Raw genomic sequence first — 13,978 nt, forward strand, 5'->3', positions numbered from 1 at the left:
TCTGGATCTATCTAATGGGCCATGTTTCTCCACAGAGATCTGGATCCATCTGACCGGCCGTGTTTCTCCACAGAGATCTGGATCCTTCTGACCAGCCATGTTTCTCCACAGAGATCTGGATCCATCTGACGGCCATGTTTCTCTATAGAGATCTCGATCCATCCGACCTGCCATGTTTCTCCACAAAGTTTTGGATCCATCTGATCAGCCATGTTACTTTATAGAGATCTGGATCCATCCAGATCCATGTTACTCCAGAGAGTTGGGAAGGGTTGTTTCTGTCCACAGAATTCTTTCTCCCATGTTTTTCCTCACTTACACCAAACCCCTGTACACTCTCCACACTGCTACATGGAAAACTCCCACTAGAATGGCAGAGAAATCCTGACCCGACTAGTCTAGCCTCCATGACCAGGTCTCAAGCCAGTCACAGGATTCTCCCATCTAATGGGGATTTACAGAGAACAGACCACTGGATATTACGCTGTATTTCGGAGTCATGTGTATAACGTCCATAGATGGAAGATCCAAAAATAAGAGAAGTTGGCGGAGAACCACAATGGGGCAGTGTTTAATCTAAAAATCTATTCTCCCCCAATGTATATAACTAAATTGATAGAGGAGTGACCTGACTCCCTAATGTGCAGCACATCACAGGCTGCATCCAGCAGGGCGGCGCCTTCACACACAATCACTCTTACTTCCTCAGTGCCATTTAGCCATTTTAATTTTTTTAAAAAGTCAGAAAATATTCATAATTTTAAGTCACACTAAGTAATTTAATGAAGGCGGCAGCCTAAAATAAGTTTTCTTACAGTAAAGATGTAGCTGGCTGGTTTCTGCCCAAGAAATGTTCCGACATCTGACACACGGAGGTGTCTCGCACACAACCATAAAATGTGGTCCCCAATTGAAGAGTCTCAGATCCATTGTAATCTATGGGCCAAAGCAAACGTACATGGATCCCACAGTCCGGGCATTTACCTGCAGCCTGAACCGCAAAACAAATAGAGATGATCGACCAGGGCCGAGGTTCAGGTTTGTATGAATCCGAACCATCGCCATTTGACTCCTGCTGCCTTCCCGTTCCGTGGGGAATGTGAACACAGCCCAAGTACAGCATAGGTAATAGTAGTTGTAGCTTTGCAACTTGGGCCTAGGGGAACAAGAGGGGGAGGGGCCTGACAATGGGGTCAATAAATCTGTCATCCTCCGCCCCTTCAGGTGCTGTCCTGGACATAACATGGAGCAACCTCATCTATACATCGAGAGTTTAATGAAAAGAAGTAAAAAATTATATATTGAGTCCTGGGCCCCATCAATTCTCAAACTAACAGAGCCACATACAGTAAGATTGAGTAGCTGGGATTAATAGGAGCCCAAGAGGTCGGAGCACCCCTGACCATACCATTAGATGGGAATATATAGCTACATCATGGAACAACGGGTGGAGCACAATACACTTGATGATGGTCTCTCTGGCATCCCACCCGGGCAGTAGGGTTAGGGGTCTCGTCCGTTTATGGGCGCTCCTATATATATCCTATAGACGGGGATTATGTTGTATCATAAAATAGAATACAGCTGCAGGTGTAATGTGTAGACACCGCTGTTCTCTCCACCTCCATCAGTTCTCTATCAATTACAAGGGGATTCTGATCTTTAGTCCGTGGTTGACCTTCGGTACCAGAAGCGGGCCCGGAAATCGTCGCTGCAGGTCATAAAGCCAGGGTTGGTGGGTGAATGGACGATGCAGCGGACAATGTTATTGTGTCCCAGGGAGAGGAGGTTGCGTCGCTCGGCTGTTCGGGAATCCCAGCAGCACAGGCTAATGGTCCGTTCATCAGGGAGAAGGACATAGTCTTCTGTGTGGTTGAATACGGCCTGGGTCCTGTGTACCTGCCTGCCACTGAGCCCGGCACCTGTGCAAAGAGAAGAGAAGCGTTATGGGGGGCAGCACAGGTTAGTACAGTGGTCCCTCAACTTACAATGGCCTCAAGATACAATATTTTCAACATACAATCTTCCTTTCTGGACCATCGTAACTTGGGACCAGACACAACATACAACGCTACAGACAGTCAGGATCTGCGGCACATGTGAATAACTAGATGATCGATCAAATGTGGCCATTTTACTCAAACACCAGTATTAGTGACATGCATGCACTGGTTGGCTGTCTAGTATCTCCTCTCTACAGTATAGTGTGATACTACATGTCCTGTACTGCTGTGTGTCTAGTATCTCCTCTATAGTATAGTGTGATACTACATGTCCTCTACTGCTGTGTGTCTAGTATTTCCTCTACAGTATAGTGTGATACTACATTTCCTGTACTGCTGTGTGTCTAGTATCTCCTCTCTACAGTATAGTGTGATACTACATGTCCTGTACTGCTGTGTGTCTAGTATCTCTATAGTATAGTGTGATACTACATGTCCTGTACTGCTGTGTGTCTAGTATCTCCTCTACAGTATAGTGTGATACTACATGTCCTGTACTGCTGTATGTAATGATCACAGATAACACTGATCAGTGCTATGGCCACAGGCAGGCTGTATGTAATGATTACAGATAACACTGATCAGTGCTATGGCCACAGGCAGGCTGTATGTAATGATCACAGATAACACTGATCAGTGCTATGGCCACAGGCAGGCTGTATGTAATGATTACAGATAACACTGATCAGTGCTATGGCCACAGGCAGGCTGTATGTAATGATTACAGATAACACTGATCAGTGCTATGGCCACAGGCAGACGGTATGTAATGATCACAGATAACACTGATCAGTGCTATGGCCACAGGCAGGTTCTATGTAATGTGTATGTATGTTTTGGTCTCAGCATACAATATTAATTGGTTCCTGGACGACCATTGTATGTTGAGGGCCACTGTACTGACATCCATGCTCTGTCTGGGAGATTATCTATACACTGCTGCCCTCTGGTGGTAATACATTACTTTTATACTTCCAGGAGATAGAATAAAGACATGATGGGGGAATGTGATTGGTTGTTTGGCAGAGCTGCTGCATCGGCACCCATAGACTGTGCAGATCCCAGAACTGTGCCGCCACATGCCATGTATTGGGTAAATCATCCCCCAGCACAGTGCAGACAGTCCCAGGATGAATGTATAATAAACAGGACCGCCCGAGCATATATTGCAGCCTATGTGACAGGCAGAACTTCAAGTGGGAGTGAGTGGTGGATTGTGCACAGAATTTTCAGTGAGAATTACTCATTGTGCATAAACCCTTATATTGGGAAAATCCAGAGATGCAAAACCTAAACCCAAAAGCCAGAACAGGAAAGATGTTCTTAAGACACTTATCTTCAAAATGCAAAAAAACCCAGATGTAAGAGGCACATCACTATTCTGCACCTTAGACTTCAAGAGTCTGTATAGCTATATACCAACAGAAGAGGCTCTAGAAATTGTGAAAGTAAAGTTAGATGAAGATCCAAAATTGGATAATAGTTATATCAGACTCCTGGTGTCTTTGTTGGAGCTGGTTCTGACTAAAAATGACTTTAGGTTTGGAGCTGAGCTATACTTGCCGCTATAGGGGTCTCGATGGGATCCCCTGTAGCTCCGAGCATAGCTAATATCTTCATGTCCCATTTTGAAGAGAAGTGGCTTAAATGTCATGAAAGCTTTGAACATCTTGGGCTGTGGCTGCGATTTGTGGATGACGTCACCATATTATGGAAGAGAACAAAAACGCAACTTGAACAGTATGTTCAATACCTGAATAGTTGCCACAGCCCAATACAGTTCACAGCAGAAATAGATGAGACTAAAATACATTACTCAGACGTGGAGATAGAAAAAATACATCATGACATTATTACTAGACTTTTTTCTAAGACGACGGATAGAAACAATCTATTACACAGAAACAGTTTCCATGCTCTGAACACTAGGCATCCCTAAGGGACAACTAATGAGGGTAAAAATCTGCAGTAGGGACGACGACTACACTAAACACAGCAAAATGATGGTGGAGAAGTTTGTAGATCGAGGCTACAAGAGAGGAATAGTGGAGAAGGCAGCAAAGGAGGTAGGAGAGATCCCAAGAGAAGAGCTATGAGGAAGGAAAAAGAGATGAGACAATAGGGTTATTTGGAGATACGACTCACACGCAGGCTTGATTATAAATACTATTCTGAAACATTGCTCCATCCTTACACATGATGGCAAATTTGGCAGATAGGATAGACCTAAATGTATATATCGGAAGGCTAAATCCATCTCTAATAGTCTGGTGAGAGCAGGGATTAGAGATGGTGAAGAATCTAGACAAACCCTTCTGGCCTCTGAGAAAGTTGGGACGTTCCCATGCCTACAATGTCAGAATTGCTCTAGTATAATAAAAGGTGGCAGCATATCCCATCCCAGAAAGGGCCGCCAGATACCAGTGCGGGGAATGCATACGTGCAATATATCTGGTTAGATGCCCATGCGGGGTGTATACGAGGGACAAACAAGTAGAGCGGTCAGTAAGGCTAAATGAGCACAGGTCGGCAATCAGGAGATTGTTACAGAAGGAAAACACAGGTGTGGGGGAAGAAAGGAAAAGTTCTCGAGAAACAGGGCTAGCGGAACATTTTGCTGAAAGGAAACACAAAGTAAGTGATTTAAGATGGATCATCCTTGAGGAAGTGCGGTGTAAGGGTTAAATGAAACATGCCAGGCTGTCCTATAAGGTAGTGCATGCTAGTGTGCCATCTAGTGGCCATGTTATGTTTAGACACTTCGATATGCAGTAATGGATAAGATGTACCATAAGGAAATGTGTATTGTATTATAAAGAAATGTATAATGTAATATAGGAAATGAAGTGCTAGCTTAAAGGGAACCTGTCACCCCCCGTGCCGGGGTGACAGGTTCCCGTCCCCCCGTTAGAGCCCCCTATACTTACCTAATCCCGCCGGGTCCCGCTTCTGAAGATGGTCGGGTGATGAAGATCTCAGCCGCTGCAGCCCGGCACGCGCGCTAAGAGATGAGTCCAACACTCATAGAGAATGATGGAGCGCAGGACTCTCCCGTCATTCTCTATGAGCGTTGGACTCATCTCTCAGCGCGCGCCGGGCTGCAGCGGCTGAGATCTTCCATCACCCGACCACCTCCAGAAGCGGGACCCGGTGGGATTAGGTGAGTATAGGGGGCTCTAACGGGGGGTCGGGAGCCGGCACGGGGGGTGACAGGTTCCCTTTAAATGAAACCTGATTTTAATATATTTTAGTCGAGAATTTGATTTACCTTGAAATACTGATGACGTCATATGGACTATTTATGGTGGAGGGTTTCACTGAACTTGATACGCTTGAGAAAGGAGATTACTACTGGGAAACGTGGCGTGATTATGTGAAGACGCTACTGCTTGGCCTCCTTCCCATCGTGGGGGTCTCTGCCGCACCGCTGAGATGAGGACTTCAGCAGCGCCCAAAGCAGGACGCCAAGACCGAGTCTAATGGAAGCGCACGGGGGATTTATACTGAAAAGTTGTAAAGTTATTTATCTTTGCTTATTCTTTCATGTAGTCATTTTTGCAAAGTGAATGTGTCAGTACCGTTTCTTCTATTAGGCAAATCTGACATTATCTGCATTTATAAAGCCTTTTCCCAGGTCCCCTCCTCACTCTCTCATTCGCTGCTCATTATCAGGAAATTATGTCTTGTTGCATCAGACGTGCCCTGTCTGTTCTATGGAGAGGGGAGGGGGGAGGAGGAAGGAGGGAGGGAGATTAGTCACCAGCAGACAACAAAGGATTACACAGTGGGAGCTGTGTGAAAGCCAGTATTCAGAGGTCAGTGCTGATGTCAGAGGAGATAGCCCAGTGATGTAGCTGTAAATTAACTCTTTGTTATCCTGTTTTGGTGCCTCATCACCCTCCACCCCTCCCCTCTCCATAAGAGAACAATGAAGACAGGGGGAGAGCTTTTAAACTACTTTCTTACGATAAAAATTCATTTTTCGGCTAATAAACCCAACTACAAAGTTACTTAAAATCACCTGTACTAATTAAAATTAATTAGGGGTTCTCCAGTGTAAATCTTTTTCTTTCCAATTAACTCTCCAGTCTGACAGTGCTCTCTGCTGCCACCTCTGTCCCTGTCAGGAACTGTCCAGAGAAGCAGCAAAACCCCTCTGGAAAGTTCCTGACATTGACACAGTGATCTCTGCTGCCACCTCTGTCCGACTGGAGAGAATACACCACTTCCTGCAGGACATACAGCAGCTGATAAGTATGGGAAGACTAAAAAGGAGAAGTCCGGCCAAAAGTATTTTTTAATATTTTATTACTTATGGAAAGTTGGACCAAGTCGTAATGTACATTAATTATGGGAAATGCACATGTACTGCTATTTCCCTTAATTTAGTAGATCATGGAGACTTCAAATTCTCTCAAATACCGTGAAGTCACGAATCAGGTGTAATTCCAATGGAGTGTCCAGCAGGAGGCGCATTATATATAGAATTCAATGAGTAGCATTTACTTCTATATATAAAGCGCCCCTGCTGGACACTCTATGGAATCAATGGCTGTCTATGTAACACGTCTGTATGCAGACATATACACTGTACTACTCCCCCATCATCTGCTCATAGTATAAGCGGATTATGGGGGAGTAGTACCAAGGCCATCCCCATCACCAATCCGCCCCTCCCGCTGCCACCACATATGCTTTGTATTATTTCCCCATCATCTGCTCATACTATGAGCAGATGATGGGGAAGTAGTACCAGGACTATCCCCCATCACAGCTCCAGCATGCCAGGCGGGTCCCCTGCTGTAATTAAGGCCCCGGGTCTTAGGGAGGAAGTAGGCCCCGGTCTCAGGTCTACTTCCTCCCCGAGACCAGGGTCTCAATTACAGCAGCAGATCCGCTCGGCAAGCCGTAGCTGCGGCCATCAGACGTATGCAGCGTACGAGTGACAGCAGGGGCTGCATCAGCAATAGCCCTGGTACTACTTCCCCATCATCTGCTCATACTATAAGCAGATTATGGGGGAGTAGTACAGTGTATATGTCTGTATAAAGATGTGTTGCATAGACAGCCATTGATTCCATCAAGTGTCCAGCAGGGGCACACTACATATAGAAGTAAATGCTACTTATTAATTTCTATATATAGTGCGCCCCCTGCTGGAGAAACCATTGGAATTACACCTGATTCGTGACGCCACGTTATTTGAGAGAATTTGAAGTCTCCATCTATATAATAAAAATCAAAGTCTGTCTGTCCGTCCGTCTGTCCCAAATAGACTTCTAAACGCCTGAACCGTTTGACCCGAAATTTGGCACACAGATACATTGGGTGCCCGGGAAGGTTTTAGCAAAGGTCCAGTCCCCGCCAGATGTACAGGAGGGGAGGGGGAGGGGGGGAAGAGCGGCGCCCCATAGAGATGAATGGGAAAATCTCCTCACTGCAAACACAGGTGATATAATTAGCTGCAGCAGACACGGCAGTTGGAGCCTTAGCAACCAATAGGATTACTGCTTTCATTTTCACAGGGAGCAATGGTTGCTAGGGAAGCTGCCTCACAACATCCACAGTAATAACTGGTAGACCCCCTACTCCATCTATACAGTACATGTATACAGGACCCCCTACTCCATCTATACAGTACATGTATATACAGGACCCCCTACTCCATCTATACAGTACAGGTATATACAGGGCCCCCTACTCCATCTATACAGTACATGTATACAGGACCCCCTACTCCATCTATACAGTACATGTATATACAGGGCCCCCTACTCCATCTATACAGTACATGTATATCCAGGGCCCCCTACTCCATCTATACAGTACAGGTATATACAGGGCCCCCTACTCCATCTATACAGTACATGTATACAGGACCCCCTACTCCATCTATACAGTACATGTATATACAGGACCTCCTACTCCATCTATACAGTACATGTATATACAGGACCTCCTACTCCATCTATACAGTACATGTATATACAGGACCCCCTACTCCATCTATACAGTACATGTATATACAGGACCCCCTACTCCATCTATACAGTACATGTATATACAGGACCCCCTACTCCATCTATACAGTACATGTATATACAGGACCCCCTACTCCATCTATACAGTACATGTATATACAGGACCCCCTACTCCATCTATACAGTACATGTATATACAGGACCCCCTACTCCATCTATACAGTACATGTATATACAGGACCCCCTACTCCATCTATACAGTACATGTATATACAGGACCCCCTACTCCATCTATACAGTACATGTATATACAGGACCCCCTACTCCATCTATACAGTACATGTATATACAGGACCCCCTACTCCATCTATACAGTACATGTATATACAGGACCCCCTACTCCATCTATACAGTACAGGTATACAGGGCCCCCTACTCCATCTATACAGTACAGGTATATACAGGGCCCCCTACTCCATCTATACAGTACATGTATACAGGACCCCCTACTCCAACTATACAGTACATGTATATACAGGGCCCCCTACTCCATCTATACGGTACATGTATATACAGGACCCCCTACTCCATCTATACAGTACATGTATATACAGGGCCCCCTACTCCATCTATACAGTACAGGTATATACAGGGCCCCCTACTCCATCTATACAGTACATGTATATACAGGGCCCCCTACTCCATCTATACAGTACATGTATATACAGGACCCCCTACTCCATCTATACAGTACAGGTATATACAGGGCCCCCTACTCCATCTATACAGTACATGTATATACAGGACCCCCTACTCCATCTATACAGTACATAGGTATACAGGGCCCCCTACTCCATCTATACAGTACAGGTATATACAGGGCCCCCTACTCCATCTATACAGTACATGTATATACAGGACCCCCTACTCCATCTATACAGTACAGGTATATACAGGGCCCCCTACTCCATCTATACAGTACAGGTATATACAGGGCCCCCTACTCCATCTATACAGTACAGGTATATACAGGGCCCCCTACTCCATCTATACAGTACAGGTATATACAGGGCCCCCTACTCCATCTATACAGTACATGTATATACAGGGCCCCCTACTCCATCTATACAGTACATGTATATACAGGGCCCCCTACTCCATCTATACAGTACATGTATATACAGGGCCCCCTACTCCATCTATACAGTACATGTATATACAGGACCCCCTACTCCATCTATACAGTACATGTATATACAGGGCCCCCTACTCCATCTATACAGTACATGTATATACAGGGCCCCCTACTCCATCTATACAGTACATGTATATACAGGGCCCCCTACTCCATCTATACAGTACATGTATATACAGGGCCCCCTACTCCATCTATACAGTACATGTATATCCAGGGCCCCCTACTCCATCTATACAGTACATGTATATCCAGGGCCCCCTACTCCATCTATACAGTACATGTATATCCAGGACCCCCTACTCCATCTATACAGTACATGTATATACAGGATCCCCTACTCCATCCATACAGTACATGTATATACAGGGCCCCCTACTCCATCTATACAGTACATGTATATACAGGGCCCCCTACTCCATCTATACAGTACATGTATATACAGGGCCCCCTACTCCATCTATACAGTACATGTACACAGGACCCCCTACTCCATCTATACAGTACATGTATATACAGGGCACTACAGGTATACCAAACTGTGACTGGGTAACACTGCCATACCACACCTGACCAATACCGCCATACTGTGACTGGAAAAAACTGCTATACCAGACCTGACCAATACCGCCATACTGTGACTGGATAACACTGCCACACCAGACCTGACCAATACCGCCATACTGTGACTGGATAACACCGCCACACCAGACCTGATCAATACTACCATACTGTGACTGGATAACACTGCCATACCAGACATGATCAATACCGACACACTGTGACTGAATAACACTGCCATACCAGACCTGACCAATACCAACCATACTGTGACGGGATAACACTGCCATACCAGACATGACCAATACCGACACACTGTGACTGAATAACACTGCCATACCAGACCTGACCAATACAGCCATACTGTGACTGGATAACACCGCTATACAAGACCTGACCAAAGATTTTCTGGCAAGTCTGAACGGGAGGGTACTGCCCCTCTGCAAGGTGCTACCCTACACACCAGACCATGGGTGCCTAATGGTAAATACGACCCTGCAGGTATACAGGACCCCAAAACTATACACTACAAGTGCACGGGACCTCCACCAACTATATACTTCAGGTATAAAGGACCTCCACCAACTATATACTACAGGCATACAGGACCCCAAACTATACACTACAGGTATACAGGACCCCAAAGCTATATACTACAGGTATACAGGAACTCCACCAACTATATACTACAGGTATATAGGACCCCAAACTATACACTACAGGTATACAGGACCTCCACCAACTCTATACTACAGTTATACAGGACCCTCAAACTATGCACTATAGGTATACAGGACCCCCGAACTATATACTACAGGTATACAAGACCTCCACCAATTATATACTACAGGTATACAGCACCAACTATATACTACAGGTATACAGGACCCCCGAACTATACAGTACAGGTATACAGGACCTTCACCAACTATACACTATAGGTATACAACCCCCCAACTATGCACTACAGATATGCGAGACCCCTAAAAACTATACATTGTGGGTATACAGAACCCCTCCAGATATGCACTACAGGTATACACTAATTCCACTGATTAACTTAGATGAAACAATACCTTTAGCTTTGCCTCCTGGGCACCTTAGAACAAATCTAATTAACACACTGACACTTTATAACCGGGCAGCGCCGGGTACATTTTCTAGTGATCTAATTAAGGGAGATAGCAGTCCATGTGCATTTCCCATAATTAATGTACATTCATTTTTATGATCATTCATTTTCCTGTTTTTTAAATATCAAACATACGCTATTTAGCATGCGGTAAAAATAACAATTATTGTATTCTCTGGGTCACTATGGTTATGTCAATACCAAATGTGCATAGTTTTTTTTTTTTTTTTTTACCACCACTTTGGTGCCGCCAGCTGATCTCCTGCGCCGGTACCATTTATTCTGTCCCTGTGGTAAAAAGCCGACAGGGACAGAATAAAGTCCTGAAGTGACCGCCGTAAAAAGCAGATACGGCGGTCACTAAGGGGTTAAGGGGCATTTACATGTTCCACAATTATATTATAGTATGTTATAGACCGTTTTTGTATATTATAGTATGTATTATAATACATATAGTAATTTATAGTATGTAATTTAGTATATATATTATAGTATGTCATAGAACGTATTTGTATATTATAGTATGTATTATAATACATATTATATTATAGTAATTTATAGTATGTAATTTAGTATATATATTATAGTATGTCATAGAACGTATTTGCTTATAACAGTATGTATTATAGTACATATATACACATACACACACATATTTTTGTAAATTATAGTATGTCATTTAGTATATATATTATGGTATGTTATAGAACGTATTTGTATATTATAGTACATATACTACAGTAAGTTATAGTATATATATTAGTAAATGATATATGTAATTTAGTATATAATATGGTATGTTATAGAACGTATTTGTATATTATAGTATGTATTATATATTTATATTATAATACATACTATAATTTACTGTAGTATGGGGGGCCGTACAACCCTCCATGTACTGCCAGAGGTAGCCTAACTGCTATTAGGTAGTTATATGAGACCACATGCTGCTGAGGTTGGGGTTCCTCCTAATGCAGGACAATGCTAGACCTCATGTGGCTGGAGTGTGGCAGCAGTTCCAGCAAGATGGAGGCAGAGAAGCTATAGACTGGCCCGTTCCCCAGACCTAAATCCCATTGAGCGCATCGGGGACATGTCTCCTCCATCCACCAATGTCACGTTGCAGCACAGACTGTCCAGGAGTTGGCAGCGGTTTTAGTCCAGGTCTGGGAGGAGATCCCTCAGGAGACCAACAGCCACCTCATCAGGAGCATGCCCGGGCCTTGTAGGGAGGTCATACAGCCACCTCATCAGGAGCATGCCTGGGCCTTGTAGGGAGGTCATACAGCCACCTCATCAGGAGCACGCCCGGGCCTTGTAGGGAGGTCATACAGCCACCTCATCAGGAGCACGCCCGGGCCTTGTAGGGAGGTCATACAGCCACCTCATCAGGAACATGCCTGGGCCTTGTAGGGAGGTCATACAGCCACCTCATCAGGAGCATGCCCGGGCCTTGTAGGGAGGTCATACACCTCATCAGGAGCATGCCCGGGCCTTGTAGGGAGGTCATACAGACACCTCATCAGGAGCATGCCCGGGCCTTGTAGGGAGGTCATACAGCCACCCCATCAGGAGCATGCCCGGGCCTTGTAGGGAGGTCATACAGCCACCTCATCAGGAGCATGCCCGGCCTTGTAGGGAGGTCATACAGACACCTCATCAGGAGCATGCCCAGGCCTTGTAGGGAGGTCATACAGCCACCTCATCAGGAGCGTGCCCGGGCCTTGTAGGGAGGTCATACAGACACCTCATCAGGAGCGTGCCTGGGCCTTGTAGGGAGGTCATACAGACACCTCATCAGGAGCATGCTCGGGCCTTGTAGGGAGGTCATACAGCCACCTCATCAGGAGCATGCCCGGGCCTTGTAGGGAGGTCATACACCTCATCAGGAGCATGCCCGGGCCTTGTAGGGAGGTCATACAGCCACCTCATCAGGAGCATGCCCGGGCCTTGTAGGGAGGTCATACAGACACCTCATCAGGAGCACGCCCGGGCCTTGTAGGGAGGTCATACAGCCACCTCATCAGGAACATGCCTGGGCCTTGTAGGGAGGTCATACAGCCACCTCATCAGGAGCATGCCCGGGCCTTGTAGGGAGGTCATACACCTCATCAGGAGCATGCCCGGGCCTTGTAGGGAGGTCATACAGACACCTCATCAGGAGCATGCCCGGGCCTTGTAGGGAGGTCATACAGCCACCTCATCAGGAGCATGCCCGGCCTTGTAGGGAGGTCATACAGACACCTCATCAGGAGCATGCTCGGGCCTTGTAGGGAGGTCATACAGCCACCTCATCAGGAGCATGCCCGGGCCTTGTAGGGAGGTCATACAGACACCTCATCAGGAGCGTGCCTGGGCCTTGTAGGGAGGTCATACAGACACCTCATCAGGAGCATGCTCGGGCCTTGTAGGGAGGTCATACAGCCACCTCATCAGGAGCATGCCCGGGCCTTGTAGGGAGGTCATACACCTCATCAGGAGCATGCCCGGGCCTTGTAGGGAGGTCATACAGACACCTCATCAGGAGCATGCCCGGGCCTTGTAGGGAGGTCATACAGACACCTCATCAGGAGCATGCCCGGGCCTTGTAGGGAGGTCATACAGCCACCCCATCAGGAGCATGCCCGGGCCTTGTAGGGAGGTCATACAGCCACCTCATCAGGAGCATGCCCGGCCTTGTAGGGAGGTCATACAGACACCTCATCAGGAGCATGCCCGGCCTTGTAGGGAGGTCATACAGCCACCTCATCAGGAGCATGCCCGGGCCTTGTAGGGAGGTCATACAGACACCTCATCAGGAGCGTGCCTGGGCCTTGTAGGGAGGTCATATAGACACCTCATCAGGAGCATGCTCGGGCCTTGTAGGGAGGTCATACAGACACCTCATCAGGAGCACGCCCGGGCCTTGTAGGGAGGTCATACACCTAATCAGCAGCATGCCCGGGCCTTGTAGGGAGGTCATACAGACACCTCATCAGGAGCATGCTCAGGCCTTGTAGGGAGGTCATACAGACACCTCATCAGGAGCATGCCCGGGTGTTGTAGGGAGGTCATACACCTCATCAGGAGCATGCCCGGGCCTTGTAGGGAGGTCATACAGCCA

The 13,978-nt window shown here is 46.3% G+C and overlaps 1 protein-coding gene across 4 annotated transcripts in view; it reads right to left on the reverse strand.

Moving 5' to 3' along the window:
- Window positions 1–709: 709 nt before the first annotated feature.
- CSTF1 (cleavage stimulation factor subunit 1) overlaps window positions 710–13,978 on the reverse strand; it is a 42,493-nt gene continuing 29,224 nt past the window's right edge. For all 4 annotated transcript variants that reach the window (XM_069953754.1, XM_069953757.1, XM_069953756.1 and 1 more), the window contains one exon: window positions 710–1,922. In XM_069953754.1, coding sequence (XP_069809855.1) covers window positions 1,663–1,922 — 260 coding nt within the window. In that variant the 3' untranslated portion in view covers window positions 710–1,662. The remainder of the gene's footprint in view (window positions 1,923–13,978) is intronic.

The sequence above is a fragment of the Dendropsophus ebraccatus genome, chromosome 14, assembly GCF_027789765.1.
Source record: "Dendropsophus ebraccatus isolate aDenEbr1 chromosome 14, aDenEbr1.pat, whole genome shotgun sequence".
Classification (NCBI taxonomy): Eukaryota; Metazoa; Chordata; class Amphibia; order Anura; family Hylidae; genus Dendropsophus; species Dendropsophus ebraccatus.